The sequence below is a fragment of the Sceloporus undulatus genome, chromosome 8 (genome assembly GCF_019175285.1).
Source record: "Sceloporus undulatus isolate JIND9_A2432 ecotype Alabama chromosome 8, SceUnd_v1.1, whole genome shotgun sequence".
In the NCBI taxonomy this organism is placed as follows: domain Eukaryota; kingdom Metazoa; phylum Chordata; class Lepidosauria; order Squamata; family Phrynosomatidae; genus Sceloporus; species Sceloporus undulatus.
The window spans coordinates 23,331,077-23,352,698 of NC_056529.1; the positions used below are offsets into that span (position 1 = coordinate 23,331,077).

The window sequence follows — 21,622 nt, forward strand, 5'->3', positions numbered from 1 at the left end:
CAAAGAAGAACCTATTACTTCCTACAAGACTAAAACAAAAGAGCTTCTCAACAAAACTTCTGAGCAAAAGGTTCCCAGCAAAGGCCAGCTTTCCTTTGTTGAGGGTTAAACATGTAAGATATTTGCTGCATGGTAATTCTGTCATGGTCACTACCAAAATGACTTTAAAAACGAGGTGGTTATTGGCCATGAAAGGCAGCCTAGATCGACTGCAACATAAAGGCAAATATATCTGTATGCATGAGCCACTAAATGGGCCTTGCTTTCCTCAGACGCTTGGTAGATCCTACAAGAGGGGGGCTAAGATTAAAATGACAAAGGAACCACAGTTGGACACGTGCTACTTGCATAGGCATATGTTCTGTGGTGGCCAGAGAGAGGCCTGGCCTGAAACAAAAACCAACTTCCTGCTCACAGCATCACACACCTGCAGCCAGTCTGCCTCCGACTGACCCAGAAAGGAGGTCCTGCTGGCACAGAGGTCTGCTTGTTACTGTTACTTCCATCCAAATGTAAACCTGCTAAGTCTGGCTGCTCAATTCCCTGAGTGATGGTTGTGCTTCCAAGTTGCTTTGTCCTTGCTGGTCTCCACCTGCAGCTCCTGGAAAGATGGGCAACCTGCTGTCTTCTCCCTAACAGCACCATTCTCCAGCTCACACTAACATCCAACTAGTTATCACCAATGGACTGGCTGCTGTACATCTGCCCTGAGAAGAAGCAGCAGCCTGGCCCATCTCCGATTCTGTTGCAAGATCTTGTTTTGAGCTGAAAGACAGCCCCCAAGAAACAGGACGCTCTGCGACTTCAGGAGGCTAAGAGGCCACCGGTTGCACCTCAGGATACTCCAGGGCCAATGGGGTGAAAAATGGCTTCAGCCACTGGACTAACGTGCAAGGGATCAAGACAGAACGGCCACAAGGCCCACCTTACCTCAGCTGCTATGTGCAAGGAAATACCAGTAAGCTACAAGATGAGAGCATGCTCCTCTTTATTGGGGCTGTTCAACTGGAAGCTGAGAATGCTGTTCAGGACAGCTGGTTCCTCTCCAAGTCCAAGTAGTGAGCAGGACCCTTTGGGAGGACACAGCGGGCACCCATCCCAAGCCTCAAGCGGCCATGGCAGATGGGAAGAGAACTGGATCCACCCCACTCCAAGGCAAACCCAAAGCTATGAACAGTTCACTACACTCAAGTCAGCAGGGCTCTTAGGGCTTCTGGCCTTCAGCAGGTTCTGAAAGCCTCTGTTCTTGAAGCTGTTGCACCAGTTCTTCTGCGTAGACTTTGAAGAGGGGAATGGGATCCTGAGGCACATAAGAGACAGAAAAACAAAACCGGAAAGAGCACTAGTTACACAAAGCATTGCAGAAGCCCTTGGGGTAAACGGTGTCATATTAGAGAACAAACAGAATTCAGGGAAGGGCCTGGCTGGCCCTCCCAGTCTAACCAAGATGCCACGCAATGGACTTAACAACTGGGGCCAAATTCCAGCTGCAGAGCCCACATCCCAGCATCGAACCCTCCTCTGTAATAGAGACTCTCTGCAAGAGATGGTTGACCCAGAAGCCAGCGCTTGACGGGACTACAGTGGTACCCCGGGATACGAATTACCCAGCTTACGAATTTTTCGGGATACGAAAAAATCCCATAGGGATTTATTGTTTCGGCTTACGAAGGTTTTTTCGGGTTACGAAAAAACCTCGGCGCTATTTCGCCACCGGAGGGCAGCAGAGAGCTATTTTTTTCCATTAGCGCCTATGGCAATTCGGCTTACGAAGGTTTTTCGGGTTACGAAATTAGCCGCGGAACGAATTAATTTCGTAACCCGAGGTACCACTGTAGTCTGTGTGGTGCGTTCAAGTCAGCTGCCAACTCAGGCTGACATTATGGATCCCACAGGATTTTCTTAGGCAAGGTTCACTCAGGGATGGTTTTGCCAGTTCCTGTCTGGCTCCCAACCTAGACTCCCATGGGGAGACGTGAGCCACCTCCCCACACACAGACACACCAAGAGCCCAGACCTAGGCCCACCTTCTTTTCCAGCAGCCGCTGCTTCTCTACAGCTTCTTCCAAACTCAGCCCAACCCACTCCGCTTCTTCCTCTGGGATAACAAACTCCTGCCGGCACAAAGCAGATCTATGTTAAAGGTAGGGGCAGGCAGGACTGGCCCCGCAAGGGCCAGTGGCTTGGCCTGCTGCGTCCCAATGGCTGCCACTGGCTCTCAAGGTCCCCCAAAGGAGTCGCGCTCAGGGCCTCCTGCAGCCATGTGCCCCTTGCCTTCCCAGGGCATCCTTTGGATCGATCTTCCCGAAGGGGAGCAGCAGAGAGGAGGAAGCTGCTCCAGTGACACAGAGGCCTTCAAACAGCTAGAAGCCCCATTTGGGAGAGGCGCAATGTGGCCCAAGACAGGAGCAGCCGGCTGTGCCTTCAGCGCGCTCTGCGTCATCTGCCTGGTTATGCCTCCGGCTGAAGGCTTCCCACGGATGAGAGTAAGGCCCCGGAGCACATCCAAGGCAGGGAGAGCGAGCGCCTGGCGTGACACCTCTGCCCCCAGGCCCCCTCCAAAGGGCCCTCCTGCAGCCGGCCACCCAACCGGCCGCTTTGCCCCAGAGGCGCCCGGCCTGCCCACCTGGTACTTGGCGTAGACGGCCTCCCTCCTGGCGGGGTCCTGCGGGTGGAGGGCGGGGTCCCGGCGGGCCAAGCGCAGGAGCAGCGTGCGCTTCAGGTCCATGCCCAGCTTGGAGCAGAGCTGGGCCGGCGGCGTCTGCAGAGGAGGAGGAGGAGGGAGAGGCAGGCTCAGGCCGAGAGGGAGGCCAGGAGGGCAGGGCAGGGCAGGGCAGGGCAGGGCGGCTACCTTCAGGATGTAGGCGTCGAAGCCGAAGGCGGCGTCGATCTGGTCCAGGGTCCGCATGGTCACCGTCACCGTCAGCTTCCGGTCCAGGATCTCGCTGTAGAGCTGGCGGTAGAAGAGCTGCGGCCGCCACGTCTTCCTCACCCGGGCAGACAGCTGCAGGAGCCGGGGAGGGAAGGAGGGAGGTCAGCCCTGGACCCGGCGCCGCCGCCGCCGCCTCCCGCGCCCCCCCCCGCCGCCGCCGCCGCCGCCGCCGCCCACCTTGTCGCCGTTGGCGTAGCGGAAGCCCGAGACCCAGCCCTCGCCGCCCCACAGGCCCTCCTGGCTCTCCGGGGGCCGGAACACCGGCACCGGCACGTCCTGCTGCCGCCGCTCGCGACGCCCGGAGGCCGGGTTCCGCGCGAACTGGGCCTCGCCGCAGGGCCGCCAGTGCACCGCCGCCTCCGCCCGGCCCTCGGCCGCCTCCGCCTCCTTCAGCGCCCGCAGGAAGTGCCCCGGCAGCCGCGACAGCAGCCCCCCCGCGCAGCCGCCGCGCCTCCCACAGCCGCGGAGGCACCGAGTGCAGCGGCGGCGCCATGGCGGACTGGCTGCAGTGCTGGCTGGGCAGCCAGCGACCCGGAAGCCGGCGCGGATTGGCCGGACCCGGCCGTGGGCGGGGCCAGCCTCCCCGTCGCCATGGCAGCGCGCGGGTCGCCGCCCGAGGCGGCTTCCGCTTCCGGGAGGAGCCCGGCCTCCCTCCTTCCGGTCCCTCCCTCCTTCCGCCGCCAAAGAGAAGCCGAAGACGAGACGCAGCGAGGACGAAACGGTTTAATGGGATAAAGGCGCACTAAACGAACCACGGAGACGTTTCTGAAATGAAGGCCAGACCCAGCGCCAGCTCTTCCTGAGGTCTTCGGCTGCAGAAGCAGCCCTTCCGCAGCCAGACAGCCAGCGCGCCCCAGGCGGCAGGCAGAGCGGGCTGGAGCTCTCGGAGGCATCTGGGCAGAGGCCCCAAAGGGCAAGCGCGAAGCCCAAGGGCCGCCGCAGGCGGAGGAGCAGCTGGCCCCACTTTTGCCGGAGACTCAATGGGAGCCAGCCTCTGCTGCCCGGAGGCTGAACGGCCAGCCTCCCCGGGAGGGAGGGTTCTCTGCAGGCTGGCGGTTCCTGGGCAGAGGCTGCAGGGCCCTTCCTCCAGGGCCAGGCTCCAGCCAGGCGCTCCTGCCCTCCTCCTGCCAGGGTTCATCTCCTCCTTCCTGGGTGTTCAGGCTCTCCTCGCCCTGGGGCCCAACAAGGCCAGGCTCACAAGCGCAGCCCTTCTTTCCATGCCTCCGGGAACAGCTCCTCCCAGGGCAGCAAGAGCACCAGGGAGCCTTCTGTGGGCCCCTTTGGGCGGCCCTCAGGTCACCGTGTAGAGCTCCTCCCGGTCGTTTTTGCATATCTGGTAGCGGCAGAGGAGCTTGCGGGACCAGGCCCAGGGCTCCTGGTGCTTGTCTCCTGGCGGGAGCAGGAAGACCAGGCTGCTGGCCACCAGCATGTGCCAAAGGCTGTGCGTGTAGTAGTAGTTCTCCGTGGTCTCCATGAAGGCATACACCACGATGGCCACCACGGCCAACCCAGTCCCAGGCAGCAGGAAAAAGGCCCACCGCTTCCAGGAGGGCGGGTAGCAATGGCGCCGGGTGACGCAGCGGGAAACCTGCAAGAAGAAAGTGGCGCTGGAGCTGCTGCCAGGGGGAGGAGCAGCCGTTGGCCTCCACTTTGTCCGGCCAAGGGCGCTCAGGGCTTCCCCCCTTTCCGGGGGGGGGGGGTCCTTGTGCCCACCACACTCTACGGTCGGCGTTACAAGCACATTCTCCAAAACCCTCGCTGCAGGCAAGGAAGCCGATTGGGCAAAGAGAGGATCTGAGGTGCAAGCCACTTACCCAGAGGACAGTCATGAGAGTGAGGGCGACAAGGAAGGGCCCCATCGTGTTCCAGACCCCTCTGCGATCCAGGTGCAGAGACATCGCAATGAACAGGGTCCCTAGCACACAGAGGACCTGCAGAGGACAAGGCGAGGCAGGGGAGTCAGAGCTGCCCTCAGGTGTCTGGGGTAGCAGTGGTCAGCCTTGGCTTTCCCTGGGGCAGAGGTTCAGGCTGCCCAGCAGAAAGGCAGATCGCCCAGCTCTGGACCAATTCCCCTCACTTCCTCAGTCAAGCAAGCTAGTACCAGCCCCATTCCTCACTTGCTCTGGGATACTGACAAGTGCTGCTGGAATCTTTTTAGCCAGCCTGTTAGAAGCAGACTGATCTTCCCATTCTACAGACAAAGCATGGCAGTTGGGGCACAGTAGCCCTTGCCCAAGGTTATCCTGCAAGAACTGGCCAGGTCTTCCTGGCCCAAGCATGGCTCTTTCAGTCCACATGGCAAGAGTGGAAAGAAAATCCAGTCAGGATCTGGCTGGTGTCACTGAGACTTTGCAGCCTCTTGCTCAGGCAAAGCTCTGCACATACAAAAGCATGCTTCCTACCTACCCAACATCCCACCAACTCCTTGGTTCCCCAAACGTACATATTTCAGGATCGTTTTGATTTGGGCCATGCACAGAATGGTCACCCAAAAGGAGACAACGGAGCCCAGGAAGTCACAGTACTGCACTGTGTCGTAGTCCATGATGCAGAGGACCACAACACCAGGCTGGTCACAGGCATGGTAGAACTGCCACCAGAGACAGGGAGAGAAAGAGACTGGTCAGAACACAAACCCAACCTCAGGGATCCAAGCCAGCAAACTCCTTGCCCAACCAGGAAAGCCATCAGCCTTTCTGCACCTTGAAGTGCCTGCCACCTCTCCCTCTCCCCAGAAGATGACCTGGGCCACAGGGAAACAGTGACCCCAACGCAGAAGCTCAGGAGGCTTGCAAGGCTCCCACCCTTGGAATGGAAGCAGCCACCCAAAGGTCCCCAGAGCCAGAACCAAGAAGCCCCCTTTTCCACAGCTGTAGAAAACCTGCCCTCATTTCTGCTCCCACTGCCAGAAACCATAGGAACGGCTGGACAATGGAGCAACAGGGGGCAGCTTGCCTGCCAGGCATCTCAAAGGAGGAGCTGCAAAGCCCTCATCCCACCCAGGTGGAGAAGGCAGGACCTACTGCAGAGAAGAACATGGTGAAGGTGTAGACAGAGGCCTCAACCAGGTAGTAGCGATACAGGGCAACCACAATGGCAGGCAAGAAAAAGAGGTTACTGAGCGTCAGCAAGAGAGTGGCCAGCGTCTGGGCGCCAAGAGTCTGGGCTTTGGTCCCATCTGTGCAGCTCCAGCCGCTCCAACCTGCCAGATGGGAAGGAAGGGAGGGAAAGGGGTTGCCAGTCAGAAGTGCCAACAAGCGAACCAACCCTACCAAAGGGGCTGCACAGTCAGACCAGATGGAACAGGAAGCACCTCAACTCCAGCCTGGCGTGGTTTCTACAGTGCTTCTGGAGACCAGCAGGCCCCAGTGCTGGGGCAGCTCCAGAAGCACCAGAAGGTCATGCCCACCACCCTTGCTCCCCCTCAGAGTTGTCTGCCTGAGGGGCAAGCAATGGCAGTTCTTGAAGAATGTGGCCACCTGCATGTCCCCTTAAGGGTCCAATTCGTAGTTCTGGCACCTAAACAGCTGAGGACCCAAAGTACCTCACCTCTTCCCTGACAGCAATGTCCCCTCCCCCAGTTGCATCTGGATGCATCCTGGTTGCATCTCCCCCAGCCTTTCCCCAGCTGCCCCTTTGAGCAAGAGGCAAGCATATTTAGGGGTTTAGCACCCAGGTTTAGTTTTTGCCTGCTACAGAACCTCATCTGTCACTTTATCAGCAGTCTGATACTTACTAACTGTGCTGTACTACCAACATAACTGGTTCAAATTTTTGCCATGCACAGCCTTGAAATCTGGGGGTCTGGGAGTGGGCTTGAGATGGAGCACTCCTCAAAGGACCAAAAGTGGACAAAGAAGGGCAAGGGGAGCCATTCCTGGGGAAGTTGCTGGAGGCCTAAGGGAGAGGTGGGGGCCCATCCTGTCCCAAACACCCCAGAGGGGCTCTCACCAGCCTTGCAGTTGCAACCGGCATAGAGGTAGCCATGGCGTCTCATGAGGCTGCACTGCCCATATGTCCCACAGTCATTGAAGCAGGGGCTGAGGTAGGCGAGGACGGCCACCTGGGCTTTGGCTTTGTGGCATTCCCTGGGTAAAGAGAGAGGGAAAGGGGATGAAAGGAGGCCTGGCAGGGGCCATCTCCAGGAAAGTGGGTGGAAGCTGGGAGGAGGGATGGGGAACCAAGTCCGCCAGGAGGACAAAGGCTTCACCAGCACAAGAGAGGACTACCAGCGCCCTCCTCCCTGGTTCCCCCCCTCCAGGCCCAGCACTTGTGGTGTGTGGCAAGAGGGCACAGGACTCACTCCGCAGATCTGGGGCAAACAAGCTGGAGGGAAAGGAACCAGTTGCTAGACTCTGGGTAGGGGACCACAAGGGAAGCCTCCATGGAAGACATGGTCACGTTCAGCTGGTAGCCTTGGGAGAATGCTGTGAGGCAAGGAAGGAGTGGGGAGAAAGAGGCAGCCATGAAGTTCCCCACAGCTGTCCAGGGCTTCCAGCTGCAGAGTGTTGCCTTTTTGGCCCACCTGGCTCCCAGGGGCACATCCTGGACTTCCAACAGCTTCTCTCCCGCTGGCAGAAGTGCCTCTGACACTTACCTGTCCCACATCCCCCCGTGGCATTTGGGGACAGGACTGGGGAGGCAGCACTCAAGCAGGCCCGGACAGTGCCATTCCCGATGCCCAGGGAGGTCTGCAATGACAAAAGCGCCCAGGTCCTGAATCCTATCCCCACAAGCAAGGCGATCCCAAGAGCACTAGGCCAGGCCCTGGCTCACCTTGTTCAGCGCCAGGTTCAGCACCAGGGTCCCTCCACTATCCATGCCTGAATTGAGGTTCAGCAGGAGCAGAGAGGGAGGCTCGGCCTGGACGGGCACGTTGGCATCACCAAGGACCCGGAAGCGCACAGACACCACGTCCAGGTCCTCCCGGATGACTGACTGACCCCACAGGCATGAGCTGCCTGAGGCAGAAGGATCATGGGCACCCGCACTGGCAGGCAGCATAGCACTGGGGTCACCTCCCAACTCTGAGGCCTCCTGGCTCCGATTCAGGCTCTGGAAGAAACTCAGGAAGGAGCCCGGCCCCCCTGGCCTGCAGGCTGCGAAGGAAGGGTGACACCACTAGCACCACCTCGGTTAGCCTGTGCCCCAGAACAAAAGCCTGCAAGCACAAGCCCCCCACCACTGAGATCTCCCCGGCCCCCAGAATGCCCCTCTGGGCCTGGCCCCCACGTCCCTCAGGCCCTCCCCTGGCCCTCACCAGGCACCTGTGAAGGAGGCGGTCATCTGAAAGGAAAGGCTGGCACCAGAGCCACTGAGGCTCTCCACGGAGACCAGAAGCCACTTCTCCCAGGGGGGTGAGGCGAGGAGGCGGCTGCAGGCACCTGGGCAGTCGAGCACCTTCTGGAAGGAGTGGGGCAGCGTGGTGGGGCCCAGTGTCACCCGCAGGGCACAGGCGGCAGAATTGTTCACGGTGCAGCCCCCCAGCTCAAAGCGCAGCGTGGCGCTGTACGCGGGGACAAAGACCCTGGGCAAAGAAAGAGGGTCTAGCAAGGCTTCTGGGGCCGGGGGAGACCCCTGGCTCACATCTCCCACCTGCTTTCTGCCCCCCACCAGACTCACTTGACGTGGAGCAGCTGCGTTGGCCAGGCAATGGTTTGAAGTAGGGGGACGCCGGGCTCGAGGACCGACATGTCCACCATGCGCAGCACAAACATGTCTGGCTGGAAGACGTAGGAGCATGGCGTGGAGATGCCCTGCGGCGGAGGCAGAGGGTCCGTCAGCGCTGGGGAGCCGGCCTCTGAGGGTCTGGCCCAGGTGGCCCCTTGCCAGCCCAGGGGCCCCACAAGAGGCCACAGGAGCCAAGGCAGGGAAGAAGGCCGCCCTGCCCAGGCCGCACTCACCTGCACCTCGATCTTCCCGGTGGGCTCCGGCAGGTGGGCCGCCAGGAACCAGTCGCCCGCCGCAGGGCTGGTGAGGTTGAGGAAGGTGCTGTTCTGGAGGGCGGATGCCAGGGTCAGCGTCAGGTTGTAGGAGAGGCGCAGGCTCATGTTGGCGGGGAACTGGGTGCCCAGCGGGTTGATGACCGGCGGGGCTCCGTGGCGGATGTGGCTGAAGGGGGCAAGGGAGAGGTTGGGGGGGTGGCCCAGAGAGGGAGGGGCTCTGACCTCCAGGGCCTGGAAGGAAGCCAGGGGCAGGGCCAAGGGGCCGGAGCCTTGGCCCGAGAGGGGCTCTGCCTGGAGGGCCACTTACACCGAGACCTGAGCGGGGCCGCAGGCGGGGCTCCTTCCGCGGGAGACCTGCAGGAGCCATCGGAGCAGGACCGTGTCCTCCGGGACGCGGAAGCGGAAGACTTTGGCGTTGCCATACCAGCTGAAGGAGGAGAGCCTCTGGGAGCCCTGCGAGAAATACTCCGAGACCAAGCCCTGGTCTGGAGCGGAGGAGCAGTGAGAGGGCGGCGGGGGTCAGCGGGGAAAGGGCCCGGGCCCGGCCCAGCCAGGGAAGGGTTCCGCTGGCCACTCTGTGCCTTGGGAGGGGGCCAAGCCTGGCGCTGCCCTTCTCCCTCCTTCAGGGACCCACCTGAGAGCCAGGGCTCCGCCGGGGGAGCCTCCCGCCGCCTCCGCTGTCCACCGCCCTCCGCGCCGGAGCCCCTCCGCTCCCCCGGCTGCGCGGCCCCGGCGGAGCCCGCCAGGAGGAGGAGGAGGAGGAGCGGGGCCCGGGCCATGGCTTCTTGGCCGCCGCCGCAGCCTTTCCGCTTCTCGGGGGGCGGGGGCGCCCGGCCGGTGACGTCACGGGGGGCGGGGGCGGTTGGTCCAGCGGCCGGCGCTCGCTCTGGCTCCCTCTGGCTCTGTCTCGCGCGCAGCGGGCAGTTGGCGGGCGGGCGGGCGGGCGGCGGCGGGGGCTGGTCAGTAGGGCATCCGTTGCGGGGCCGCCTGTGCTCCAAGGAGAGGCCGAGCGAGGAAGGGGAGGAGGAGGAGGAGGTCGGGGTCAGGGGCTCTCCGGCCGAAGGTCCGGCGTGGCCCCAGGGCCATGGCGCAGGCCTCGGGGAGCCGGTGAGTCAGTGCCTGCGGGAGCCGAGCGGGCAGCGGAGGGACTCACCTGGCCCTCTCCGACTCCTGGCGAGCCTCAGCCAAGCCTTGCCCTTGCCTGCCCCTGAGGCTGAGAGAGTGTGACTCGCACACGGTCGCCATTGGGCTCCAGAGTCCAGCACTCAGACCACTAGGCCACGCTGCTTCCCATAGAGAGAGAGAGAGAAGCCAGAGGGAGGCGAAAGGAGCCCAGGGCCCTGGGAGCCTGGCACTGCCAAGACAGACCTCCTGGGGAAAGGGCCAGTCGGGCAAAGGGTTTGGTTTAGAGGCCCCAAAGAAGCTCCCTGACGCCGCTCTCTTTCTCTGCTTCTCAGGGTCCCCCGCAACTCTCACAGACACTGCCCTTCCTTTTCCTCCGTGCCCCCATCATGTGCCTTTGCGCTTCCCGTCCAGGAGGCTTGCGCTCTTTGTGCCTGTGGACAAGCGGAGGAGAGAGAGGGAGAGGTCTCTGGGGCCCCCAGTTGCCCTCAGCAGCTCCTTTGGAGGGAGGCGGCAGGAGCCCAAGAGGCCCTTCCTGGGGCTGCTCCGCTGGGGCTGGGAGCCAGGGCCCATCCGGTCGGTCGTCCAAATGTCCTCGGCCTGAGCCCTGCTGAGGAAGGGGCCCTTTGGCCCAGGGGCCTGAGTGCAGCGTGCCCACTCCCTTCTCTCCTCCCCAGGCTGCCTTCTTCGGACCTCAGCTTGGAGAGGATGACGCAGTCCGATCGGAAGCACATCCGAGAGATCTGGGCCGCAGCGTTTGAGAATGCGGAGGAAAATGGCAGGCTGGTGGTCATCAGGCAAGGCCTGCTCTTGCATCCCAAAGGCGGCAGCCCCTCTGGGTCTCCCTCGCCCCTTATTGCCTGTCAGACAGAGGGTCAGGAGAGCCCATGCAGGAGGGCGCTCCGCAACTCTTTTCTGGCCCTAGGGATGCCTTGGGGGAGCAGCTATGCCCCAGCCCTCTCTGGGCGAGGCACCTGCCTCCCTGAACCTGGATGGCGCTGGGCCCCCTTGGCTTCCAGAACTGGCCTCGACCCCTTCTCCGCTCGGGCAGCCTCTCAAAGCAGGACCCATCGGCTGCACTCCCCCAAACCATCATGGCCTCGTAAACAGGGGCTCCTGCTCCCTGAGGACCTGGCAAGTGGTGCCTTTTTAGATGCCTTGGGCGTTCTTCGTGAAGAGCGACAGCGCAGGAAGGGGAAGCCTCAGCATCCCTTTCCCTTCGGTGGAGTCAGGGCTGCTTTTGGGAGGAAACTAAGGCCTATGAGGTTCAAGCACAGGGAGTGCCAAGCAATAGGCAAAACGATTTGCTACATCACTTGCTGTCTTCTCATTGAGAACTGTTCTTCTGTCCTGATGCATATCTGCACGTGCGCAACCCCCCCCCCCCCCCGGCCAGGCTGCTTGTGCTTCTGTCCCAGGAGTGTCCACTCTGTCCCCCAGTGTCCCTGCATCCAGTGTCTTGGGCCTCCCCTCCGCATCCCCTTCTGCTGCTGCTGCTGCTGCTGCTGCTGCTGCCTGGCCCTTTGGAACTGGAGGGGCCAGAGTCGGGCCTTAGGATCCGGGGGTTCGGGGGACAGCTGGAACCCAGAGTGCCAGTGATTCCTGGTGTGTGGAGTGATGGCAAAGAGGTGTGGGGAAGAAAGGGATGTTTCAGAGCACTGGATATTATACATCGACCTCATGGATAAGTCAGGGGCAGGTTCTGAATATTGATAAGACCCATGGATGGGTCAACAGCACAACGTGGAACTTACCAAATACCAGCCGGCATGACTGGGCTCACCGAAAAGGCCGGGTGGATGAGGAGGGGACTATGGGAAATGGTGGCTGAACAGGAGGGGCTCTGCCCTGACCCAGGGAGGCTTTCCCTTGACCTGCAGCCCAAGCACAGCTCTCCCCAGCCCTTTCCCCCAGACCCTCTCTGGCACTCAAGTAGGGAAAGCCCTGTGCTGCAGCCCTGATGGACTTGTATTCTTGGACATTTAATTTTATCCCCTCTCCCCCCCCCCCCTCAAAAAAAAAAAGATCTTCAAGGCAGCTCACAAGTTTTAAGAGCAGATGCAAGTGATAAAACTATAAACATATTCAGGACATTTCAGTGCAAACACAGATGAAACAAACCATTCTAAAGGGACCTTAGTAAAGAAGGAAAAAAGGTGCACCCCTCGTGTGTTAAGACCCCTCCTGGACGAAGAGGCCTTTGCCTGTCGCAGGAAGGCCATGGGGAAAGGGCCACTCTGGTTCCCTGGGGCAGGGGCTTCAGGGCCTGGGGAGCCACCGACAAGGCCCCCTCCTGCCCCCCACCCGGCAAAAGCAGCACCCGGTCCCCACGGGAGCCGGTGCAAGGGAAGAGCTGTGCGCTCCATGTAGCTCACCCTGGCCGACAGCTCATGGCTATGGTGGGGGTCACTGTGGTGGCCCTGAATGGGAATGACCCTCTGCCCACTCTGGGTCTGAGTCCTTGTTCCTCCATGATGCGCCAGTAAGCTCCCCAACCTGGTGTACTGGACATACGGGGTGCTGTTTGCATCCTTGCCAGTTAAAATGGCAGGGAAGAGTCATCCGGTGCACTGGATTTGGGAGGGAAGCATCTCTGAGGCCACAGAGACCTTGGGGGTCTGATAGGAGCGGGGGGGGGTTGGAGGGACCCTCTCTTTGGGGGAACAGTAGCCCAGCAGGCAAATGGCCAAGGAAGCCAGGAGAAGCAAGAGGGAGCCAGGGAGAGGTCTAGGCAAGGGGCCCATGAGGCAGGCGCTGGCCTAGAGCTAGTGGGCCAAGCCAGGGCCCTCCTGGCAGGCAAGAGCCCCCTCTTATGTCCTTTGGGCCTTGAGTTCCTCCCAGTAACTGTCTGCCCTCGATGCAGATTCTTTAAGGATCACCCTGCGAGTAAGAAGTACTTCAAGACCGTTCCCACGGAGGGCAACCTTCAGACCCACCCGCAGGTGGCCTTCCACGGCCGGAGGGTCATGGTAGCCTTTAACCAAGTGATAGAGAACCTGGAGAACTGGAAGCAGGCCTGCAAGTTGTTGGGGCGTTTGGTGGACAGCCACAAGAACATCCACTCGGTCCCTTCGGGGATGTTCCAGGTACCACCCGAACAGGCTGGCTGGGGGGCAGTGGGAGGAGGGGAAGGGCTGCCAGGCCCTTGCCCTGGAGAGGAGGGTAGCCCTGGGCAGCTGAGGGCAGGCAGGGAGCAGGGCCCTTTGGTGCCCCATCCTGACACTCCAGCCCCGGTCCACGTCCGGTGCCCCTTTCCACGGAGCTCGAGGGGTCCCTGGGAGGGCTCTCGGCCGCGCAGCCCCCTTCCCCCTCCTGACAGCCTCTTCCTCGCCGCTCAGTTCTTGTTCCAGGCCATCCTCTGCACCTTCGAGGACCTCCTGGGCACAGCCTTCACTGCCGAGAAGAGGCTCTCCTGGCAGAAGTTCTTCCAGATCGTCCAGGAGGAGGTGGAAGCCGGCTATGCCCTCTAGCCCTGGGCTCCGGACCCCCTCCTTATGTTTGTATGGATGAGATGGGTCGAATAAAGAGACTGGGGGCCGCTGGGAAATGCAGGTGCCTCCGCTCGGGATCTGGGGCCCTTGGCCGGGGGAACTGGGCGGGAGGGACGGAGGGCAGAAGCCGGAGGAAGGCTGAGGGCCACTGGGGGGGGGTCCCCTGAGTCGCCCGGGGGAAGCCAGGGAGGATGAGGGACTGGCAAGTGGGCAGGTGGCCTGGGTTCAAGGCAGGCGCCCCCCCGAGGGCCGGAGTGGCTCCGAGGGGCGGGCCGCCATGGGGCAGGGAGCCTGGGACCGCAAGCCCCGGCCCTCCACCAGATTGGGCCCTTGACCCCCCCGAGAGCCCCCTCCCCGCCTCCCCCTCGTTCTCTCCTTGGACCCATTCCTCCCCCCTCCCCTCGCTTCGCCCAAGCCTTTGCTGTGGAGGGGCTTTCGTGGGGGCGCTGTGCCCTCCCCTCCCCATCCCTTGGGGGCTTCCCACAAGGAGAACCCATAGCCCCCCCGCGGGTCCCTCTCCTTCCGTGGGGGTCTCTCTGTCTATGGGGGAAGCCCCCGCTGCCCCCCAGTAGCCCCTCCCCAGTCAGCCCGAGGGTCCCTCCCCCAAGAACGGAGGCTCAGGCGGCAGGTAGGCAGGTGGCGGCAGAGGCCTTTTATTCTGAGGAAGGGGCGAAGGAAGGGGGCGGAGGAGGGTCTCCGAGGCAGAAGCCTCGCCGGAGGCAGCAGCGGCAGGGAGGCATGGGCGCTCATCTGTACTTCTCGGTGAGGACCTCGGCCAGGAGGTAGAAGAACTTGTCAAGGCAGAGGTAGACGTAGCAGGTGTAGTCGGCGCGCAGGTAGGTGGCCAGGACCACGTGGAAGCACTTGGCCAGCAGCTGCAATGGGAAGGAAGCAAGAGAAGGGGGTCAAAGGAGGGAAGGGGACCCCCCGGGCCCCCAAAGGGCCTCCTTCCCTGGCTCTCCTTGCCTTGAAGTTGACGGGGTCGACGCGGAGGTTGTAGGCGTGGAGGTCGGCCAGGTCGGACATGGTGCCCCGGACGTTGTCCAGGTGGTGGAGGGCGTTGTCCAGGGCCTTGGCCACCTTCTGCCCGTGGTGCTGGAGGTCTTTGGAGCCCGGGCTCATGTCGTAGTGCGGGAAGTAGGTCTTGGTCTGCGGAAAGGTCGTGAGCATCCTGAGAGAGAGAGAAGAAGGATGGAGGGAGAGATGGAGGGCTGACGGAGGGCAGGCCAGGCCAGGCCATGGGGTCCCTGCCTTCCTCTGCTGGGATGGAAGGATGGCAATGGGGCCCCTGCCTTCCCTTGCTCACCTGCACAGGGCATCCCCGCCCATCTCGTCCAGGTGCCCTGAGACTTTGGCCCAGGTGGAGGTCAGCACCTTCCGCTCGTCCGCCGTCAGCACCATCCTGGCAGCTCTTTCTTGGACTATTGGGGCTCCGCAGGGCACCAGCCTTTATATAGAGGAGGGGCTTCCGGGGAGGCAGCCGACGCCCTCGGCTTATCTGGGTGCCCAGGAGGCGAGGGAGGCACCCGGGACCCAGGGCACCGATAGCGCAGCCCCAGGCGCAGGGCAGCAGCACCGGCCCCCGGGGAACCATACTGGCCCCGAGGGAAACATTGGGGAAGGAAGGCTGGCACAGAGGGAATCACTGGGGAATGCTGGCCCATAGCCAAACATAAGGCAAGTATTCTGCAACGATTCCCTGTGGTCAAGTCTGGTTTCCCTATGGACAAGTGCTGTCGTTTGTTTTAGTGTGTCCTGGCACCAATGGGGCAGAAGGGGCAGCCACCTGCCTGGGTAGCAAAGTGACTTCTCCAGGGAGGGCTGCTGTTGCTGTGGGCCTTCCAGTCATTTCATACTCATGGGTTTTTCTTGGCACGTTTCTCCAGAGGGGCTGCCTTTGCCATCCTCTGAGGCTGAGAGAGTGTGGCTTCACCGCAGTCACCCAGTGGGCTTAACAGCCCAGCAAGGATCCAAACTACGGTCTCCAGAGCCATAGTCCAACTGCTGCACCAAAGACGTGTCCTGGGGAGGTTTGCCCATCCTCTGAGGCTGAGAGAGCGTGACTTGTCCCCAGTGTCCCAGCCGGGGGGCTTCCACGGCTGAGACCCTGCTCCCCCAAGGGCCACAGTGCAATGCTCAAACCACTGCACTGGCTTTCATAGGAGGGGAGAGAGACGGGAAAATGCCCTCCTGTAGTGGTGCCTCCGCAAAGCAGAATTAAAAGCAGTTTGACACCGTTTAGATTGCCATGACTCTATCATGGGATTTGTAGTTCAGTAAGGCCCTAGAACACTCTGGCAAACCAGGCTGAATATCTCACCAAACGACAATTCCAACAAACTCCAGGTCCATAGCATGGCCCTCTCATTTTGAATCACTTTCTGGGTTGGTATTAAGCCATGATTGGGAGTTTGTTCTTAAGTGTCTTGAAGATAGCTTTTTTTTGGGGGGGGGGGGCGGGGGGGGGGGGCTTCAGGCGATGTAGCCTTGTTTTGGAAGAACTTATTCCCGCCCTTTGGCCAGCATCTGTGTCTGGCACCTTCAGAGAATGTCGTGAAGATGTCTCTAGCTTCTGGGACCCTCCCAAGGGTTTTCTAGGATAGGAGTTATTTTGAAGAGGTTTACTCTCCTCCAAACTGTCTTTGCCCCTGGAATCTCCTCCCTTTTGGCGCTCTGACTTGGGGGGGCCTGGGGAAGAGGGCACCCTTCTTGGAAGCCCTTTGACTGCTCTGCCAGGCCCCTGGCTGCCATGCTTGGGCTGTCTCATGCAAGCAGAAAAGAGCTGAGATGGCTGATGCTCTTGGCACCGAGGGCGTCCCCCTCCCTGGCAGCTATCTGCCCCACAGCCAGCCTTATCAGCACCCAGCTTGCAGAGGGAGTGTAAGATCCAACAACCTTCACCAATAATCTCCAACAGCAACTTGCTTAAAAGCAGTGAAGTTTATTGAGATATGAATGAAAGTGATCAGACAGACTTTTTAGTGAACTCTGAAAAACAAATCTCAAGCCTCAAGTTAAAAGCACTCCTGGCTGGCCCCCACCTTTTTTACTCTCCCGCCTTCTACTCCCCACACCTCTTCCTCCTGTTTGCTTCCCAGGCTAGAGAAAGCAGGGTGACCTTGGAGAAGCTCTGCAGATGTCTCTTACTAATTAAACAGTGCATTCCAGACCTATGCAATTATCCCGCCAAAGCATCCCAACCCCCATAGCAAAGCAAGCTGGCAGACTACAATTTTAAGCCATTACAACAATATGAACAGTAACTACAGTGGATGGGAATATTGATTAGTTAATGGCTTTGGAGTTCTGACAGGGAGAGGCAGCAGAGGTGTCTGTGGCAGAAAGCCATGGCCCCTTCCTCCCCCAACCATCTGCCCACCTCTGCTGGAGGCAAAGGCCCCTCATGCAAGCTGACCCTCAGCTCCTGGGTTGAGGAGGCTTTCTGCATGGATGGTTGGGGGTCTTTAGAAATGGGCACAGCGGGTACTCAGCAGGCTCACCCAGTGGAGATGCCTCTGCTCAGGAAAGGAGGCAGAGAAGGGAGAACCTAGATGTGTGGGAAGGGGGCAACATCCAGACTCCTCCCTGGCTCTTGAGAAGGAATTGGGGTGGGGGACAGGGACCATCCATGTTTCTCTGGCCCTTGGAAAGGCCACCTGCAAGTTCGGCCCTGCTTTCTCCTTCTTTCCCTCCTCCAGCCATGGCAAGACCCTCTCTTTCCCACCCAGCCCTTGCAAAGCAGGGTCAGAAACACCCCATAGAGAGGGTGGTTTTGCTTCTGAGATTTTGGAAATGGCTGGAGGTGGCATTGCAGCTGAGAGGGAGGGATCTCTCCTGGGGAGCCTGCAGGATGGCAGCCCACCTATGAGCCTGCCAGGAATTTTAGACTTCCAAAGGAGGCCTGTTGCAAGTGGCAGCACCTCACAAAGTTAGGCTTTGTCTGTAATGGTGCCTCATCTGTGGAACTCCTTGCCAAGGAGGGTAGGCTGGACCCCTTTTAGGCCTCCGGTGGGCAGCCAAAAGAGTGTGGGTCCACCTGGCATTCAGTGTTTGAAACTGCTGTTTTAAAAAAGGATTCTGGGATTGTTTCTAGGCTGGTTTTTAAAGAGTATTTTAATGATTTTGTTTTTAAATTTTCTTTGCTTTAATTGACATGTGGCAGAATGGGGTTGGAGTAGATGGCCTTTGGGGTCCCTTCCAACTCTAGAGTCCTATGTATTCATTATCTTGGGAGCCCATGTGGGCTGGAAAGTGACATAGAAATACTGAAACATGCACATGCCACCCATTTGTGCGCACCCACAATTCCCTCTCCTTGTCCAACGGTCAGGGATATGGGTGATGAGGGCTTGTCGTTTGATGCCTCTGGAGGCTAATGTCTGGTTGAGGTCAGAGTGGTCAAGCTCAACCACCGCTGCCGCTGCCGCTGCCGCCGCCCCCCCCCCCCCCCCCCCAATTTCAACACGGAGAGCTCCTGGCAACTTGCAGAAGGAGCAAGAATGTGGCCACTTTGGAGCCCAGGGCTGCAGGCCATCCCTGGCCCCAGTTGCTGGCTCCCACATTAAACTGGCACTTGAATGGGGAGGGGTTGGGATGGGGGCTGGAGCTCTATAGACTTTAGGGGGGCTGGCTGAGGAGAGGACCCCCCAACACACTCAACAGAAGACATTCTGGCCCTTGGCTTGCAAATTCTGTTGCCATCCAAGAAGCCAGAAAGCTGGCATTGAGGGTGTAAAGCAGAGATAAGGAGCAGGGAGGAGAGGCAGCTCAGCCACCGAAGGGAGTGTTGCTGGGGGTGCAGGGCTTGTTGTCCTGGTTGTGTGTGCCTTCAAGTTGTTTTCGACTGATGGCAACCCTAAGGCAGACCTATAATGGGGCCTTCTTGGCAAGTTTCTTCAGAGGTTTTTTTCCGTTGCCACCCTCTGAGGCTGAGAAAATGTGGCTTGACAAGGTCACCCAATGGGTTTATATGGCTGAGCCGGGGTTCAAAGCCTGGTCCCCAGAGACACAGTCCAGTGCTCAAGCCACTACACTGAAACAGACACACACACCATTTGGGAGCAAGAGTGAACAGTATAATGGTTGACGAAGGAGCTTCTGAAAAGCCCTGATCTTTCTTTCTTTCTTTCTTTCTTGTGAGGAATGAACTCCAGTTACTCCTTTCCTTTGTTTTGCCAGAGGCATATTGCTTAGCAGAAGCAGCAGGCCTTTCCTCTTTTGCCTTTGCTGCCCTTAAGCAAAATGGTTCCAGCTTTGCCTCTCCTTTAGAAAAAAAGGCAAACGAGGGGATGACGACGGGGCACCTGCAAAATCCTTCTCCTAATCCTCTCTGGCCTCTTCGGTCTGAGAGGATCGTTGGTGGAGGAAGGAGAGAAGATGGCAGTTGGTTTTGGCGGGAAACTTTCCACTGGCACTAGTTCTGAGGTAAACGACGAAGCCTCCTTCAAAACCCACAAAGATAGATAGGCTCAGGAATGGGATCACCACCACTCACTTCTTCTTCAAGTATGCCTCCGGTGTGGGGCCAAAGTCTGGAGAAAACATAGGTCCAAAACACTCTGCAGAAATAACCCACTTTGAGACCGCTTTAACTGTCCTGGCTCAGTGCTAATGAATTCTGGGAACTGTAGTTTTGTGAGACATTTTCGCCTGAGGTCTGGTGGTACTGCAATAAACTACAATTCCCAGGATTCCCTAGCACTGAGCCAGGGCAGTCAAAGAGGTCTCAAACTGAATTATTCCTGCAGTGTGTTTGGGACCATAGTTGTTTTTGTAGGTGGTTTCCAAGGCAGGAGAGAAGAACTATTAACGTCTTTAAGACAGAGGTGTTTATCACACTATGCTCTTAAAGAGCTACTATTCCAGTGTGACTCCTCTAGCAGCCTCCTGTTGCATGCTGGGATTGGCAGTTTTAAGGAGCTGAACTTCTCTGCCTGAGAATTCTAAATACCCCTCCTTAAAACTGCCAATCCCAGCATGCAACAGGAGGCAGCTAGAGGAGTCACACTGGAATAGTACCTCTTTAAGAGCTCGTCTGATAAACACCACAGTCAAGGAAGGGAGGAGCGCAGCCTCCTTGGAGCCGAGGAGGAGGCAGGAAAAAGACGGAGGGATGGTGGGCTCCTTCCTGCTCCTCGCTGTGATGGCGAAGCCCCTTCAAGCCTGTTTTTCCTGCCTATTCGGAGCAACAAGAGGGAAGCCATGCTTCCGCCTCCATCGCTTGGTCCCTGGCAATGTTTCCAGAAGGACGGCTGGGCCATGGCTTTTATGGGGCGTGCCTCGCTATTTAGATAGTAAATGGAGGTCTTTCAAGCAGCGGTTGGATGGCAGAAAGGGGCCCTTCTTGGGGCCTCTTCCAACTCCAGGACTCTATGAAGTCACAGTGTCTCAAGAAAGGAGACCGAGGGCCCAAACAGACCGGCCAGAATAAAGCAGCTTTGGGTCACTTTGGAGGCACGGTGCTTAAACGCTGCATGCGTCCTAAGAGGCCAGAAGCCATGCTCCAGCCCTAAGGACCGCTTCAGATGCCTGTGTCATCATGTAAACAGCACACTTCCAAAGTGACCCGAAGCAGCTTTATTGGGGCCTGTCTCTTTGGGCCCTGGCTGAGTTCTCCTGCAGCTTTGGCGGATGGGGAGCGTGAGAGTGCCTCCTCCATTCAAGCCAGAAGGAAGGAAGGGCTTCAGGGGCGTCCTCCTCCCAGGCGGCCTGGGTCCTCTGAGCTCTCCCTGGCCATCCTGGAGCCCTGGGGCTCTTCTTGCCGCTACACAAGGGCAGCGCCTGCCTCCCACTTTCCTGGGAATCCAGAGAACTCTTGTGCCTCCCCAAACTACAAATCCCAGGATGCCCTCGGATGCAGCCACAGCAGTTCAAAGGGGATCACAGCGCTATGACTGTACCGTGGGCCCTTGGCTCCTCCCCGCCATAGATACCAAAATCTAGGGATGCTCAAGCCTCTTCTCATGCAAGGTGGGTGCCAAGCCCATGGAGGCTCAAGGCCCATCGCCCCCAGAGGCGGAGGATGGGAGATGGGGCCCTTCCATTCCAAATGGCCAAAGCCAGGCTTGCTTTCGGGAATGCATCCATTTGTAAAACACTTCCAAGCCCTGGAGGCCAAGGACTGGACGGAGAGTGGGGTGGAAGCCTTTTTGGAGAGGCATCTGCTGCGGGAAGGCGGAGGGGTGCTTTCCCGGAACCTTTGCCCTGCTGCCGCCTGGCGCCTGGGGCAAAGCCTCGCAGCAGGCAGGGGCCAGCCCCGCCTTGGACGAGCTCCCTCCCTCCCTCCCTCCACTGGCGGCGGCGGCGGCAGAGAAAGAGGAGGGGGAAGGGGCGGGGCTTGGACAAGGGGCGGGGCTTGCCGGCCCAAACGGATTCAGCTCGGATCCCGGCGGCGGCGGCGGAGAAGAAGAAGAAGGCGGCGGCGAGCATGAGCCGCTTCAAGGCGTCCAGGTTCCGGCACGCGGAGGCCAAGGTTTCCCGGAGGGAGGTAGGGAAGGCCAGCCCACCCTCCTCCTTCTCCATTCGCCCCTCTTTCCATTCTGAGCGGGCATCAGGTGGCTGGGCTTTGCCTTGGTCAGGCCTCCTTGCTCCCGATGGCCCCACGCACCCGACCCCCTGCCTCCCATCCTTCCTTCCTTCCTCCTGGGCCCCACCCCAGGAAGCCCCGCCCTTCCTCCCTGGGGAGGGGTCTGTCCGAGAGGAGCCCCTTCCCCCGGGCACCGCTGGCACCTTTGCCCTGCCCTGCCCTTCCCTTCCCTTCCGCTCGGGTGCCAGGCGCTTCCAGCTCTCCTCTGCCAGATGTGCCCAGATGCCTGGCACCTTGAAGGGCTGCTCCTTAGCTCCTGCCCCTTCGGAAGTGGGTCTGCCCTCCAAGGCTGGGACCTGGGACCCCTTTGCTGGGGTTTGGGGGCATCAAGTGCCCTTCCTTCCTTGCTTGCTCCTTCTCGCCCCTCTGTGTGCGAGGGCACCTTTTGTGAGGTTGCATGTCAGTCTTTTGCTGAGCTTTGCTTTGGTCATGCCCTCCTCCATTCCTGTTGGAGCTTCCACTGGCCCCAGCCTGGACTCTGGGCCCCTTCCCTTGCCATGCCATGCCATGCCATGCCATGCCATGCCATGCCATGCCATGCCATGCC

At 59.7% G+C, this 21,622-nt stretch overlaps 5 protein-coding genes across 8 annotated transcripts in view; 2 read left to right on the forward strand and 3 right to left on the reverse strand.

The window, feature by feature from the left end:
- Positions 1–971: 971 nt before the first annotated feature.
- Positions 972–3,440, reverse strand: MRPL28 (mitochondrial ribosomal protein L28). The gene is given in 6 exon segments (XM_042438251.1): positions 972–1,300; positions 2,028–2,114; positions 2,627–2,761; positions 2,852–3,004; positions 3,110–3,367; positions 3,369–3,440. Coding segments are annotated over 6 exon segments (786 nt in total). The 5' UTR covers positions 3,426–3,440; the 3' UTR covers positions 972–1,204.
- Positions 3,441–3,641: 201 nt separating this feature from the next.
- PGAP6 (post-glycosylphosphatidylinositol attachment to proteins 6) lies at positions 3,642–9,687 on the reverse strand. Its single transcript, XM_042438250.1, has 13 exons — positions 9,512–9,687; positions 9,185–9,362; positions 8,836–9,043; positions 8,555–8,688; positions 8,200–8,459; positions 7,709–8,031; positions 7,530–7,623; positions 7,236–7,359; positions 6,884–7,020; positions 5,956–6,134; positions 5,376–5,522; positions 4,747–4,863; positions 3,642–4,520 (listed from the first exon to the last, which is right to left on the reverse strand). The coding sequence occupies exons 1-13, from the start codon at positions 9,654–9,656 to the stop codon at positions 4,224–4,226; spliced, it is 2,343 nt and encodes a 780-aa protein (XP_042294184.1). The 5' UTR covers positions 9,657–9,687; the 3' UTR covers positions 3,642–4,223.
- A 175-nt stretch (positions 9,688–9,862) lies between these two features.
- Positions 9,863–13,577, forward strand: LOC121914586 (hemoglobin subunit alpha-1-like). 3 transcript variants are annotated; one of them, XM_042438136.1, is made up of 4 exons: positions 9,863–9,984; positions 10,677–10,796; positions 12,863–13,085; positions 13,338–13,577. In XM_042438136.1, exons 1-4 carry the CDS (start codon positions 9,962–9,964, stop codon positions 13,467–13,469), a joined length of 498 nt encoding a protein of 165 aa, XP_042294070.1. In that variant the 5' UTR covers positions 9,863–9,961; the 3' UTR covers positions 13,470–13,577. The 3 variants fall into 3 exon arrangements, with proteins under 3 accessions (XP_042294070.1, XP_042294068.1, XP_042294069.1); XM_042438134.1 differs by lacking the exons at positions 12,863–13,085; positions 13,338–13,577 and having other exon boundaries at positions 10,677–12,591; XM_042438135.1 differs by lacking the exons at positions 12,863–13,085; positions 13,338–13,577 and having other exon boundaries at positions 9,909–10,464; positions 10,677–12,591.
- A 542-nt stretch (positions 13,578–14,119) lies between these two features.
- Positions 14,120–14,950, reverse strand: LOC121914806 (hemoglobin subunit alpha-D-like). Its single transcript, XM_042438510.1, has 3 exons — positions 14,797–14,950; positions 14,457–14,661; positions 14,120–14,365 (listed from the first exon to the last, which is right to left on the reverse strand). Exons 1-3 carry the CDS (start codon positions 14,889–14,891, stop codon positions 14,237–14,239), a joined length of 429 nt encoding a protein of 142 aa, XP_042294444.1. The 5' UTR covers positions 14,892–14,950; the 3' UTR covers positions 14,120–14,236.
- A 5,870-nt stretch (positions 14,951–20,820) lies between these two features.
- The window catches only part of LOC121914803 (coronin-7-like), a 57,084-nt gene continuing 56,282 nt past the window's right edge, over positions 20,821–21,622 (forward strand). For both annotated transcript variants that reach the window (XR_006100587.1, XM_042438508.1), the window contains exon 1: positions 20,821–20,976. Coding sequence is in view for 1 of the 2 variants with exons in the window: in XM_042438508.1 (XP_042294442.1) it covers positions 20,917–20,976 (60 nt within the window). In the remaining variant the exon portion in view is untranslated. The remainder of the gene's footprint in view (positions 20,977–21,622) is intronic.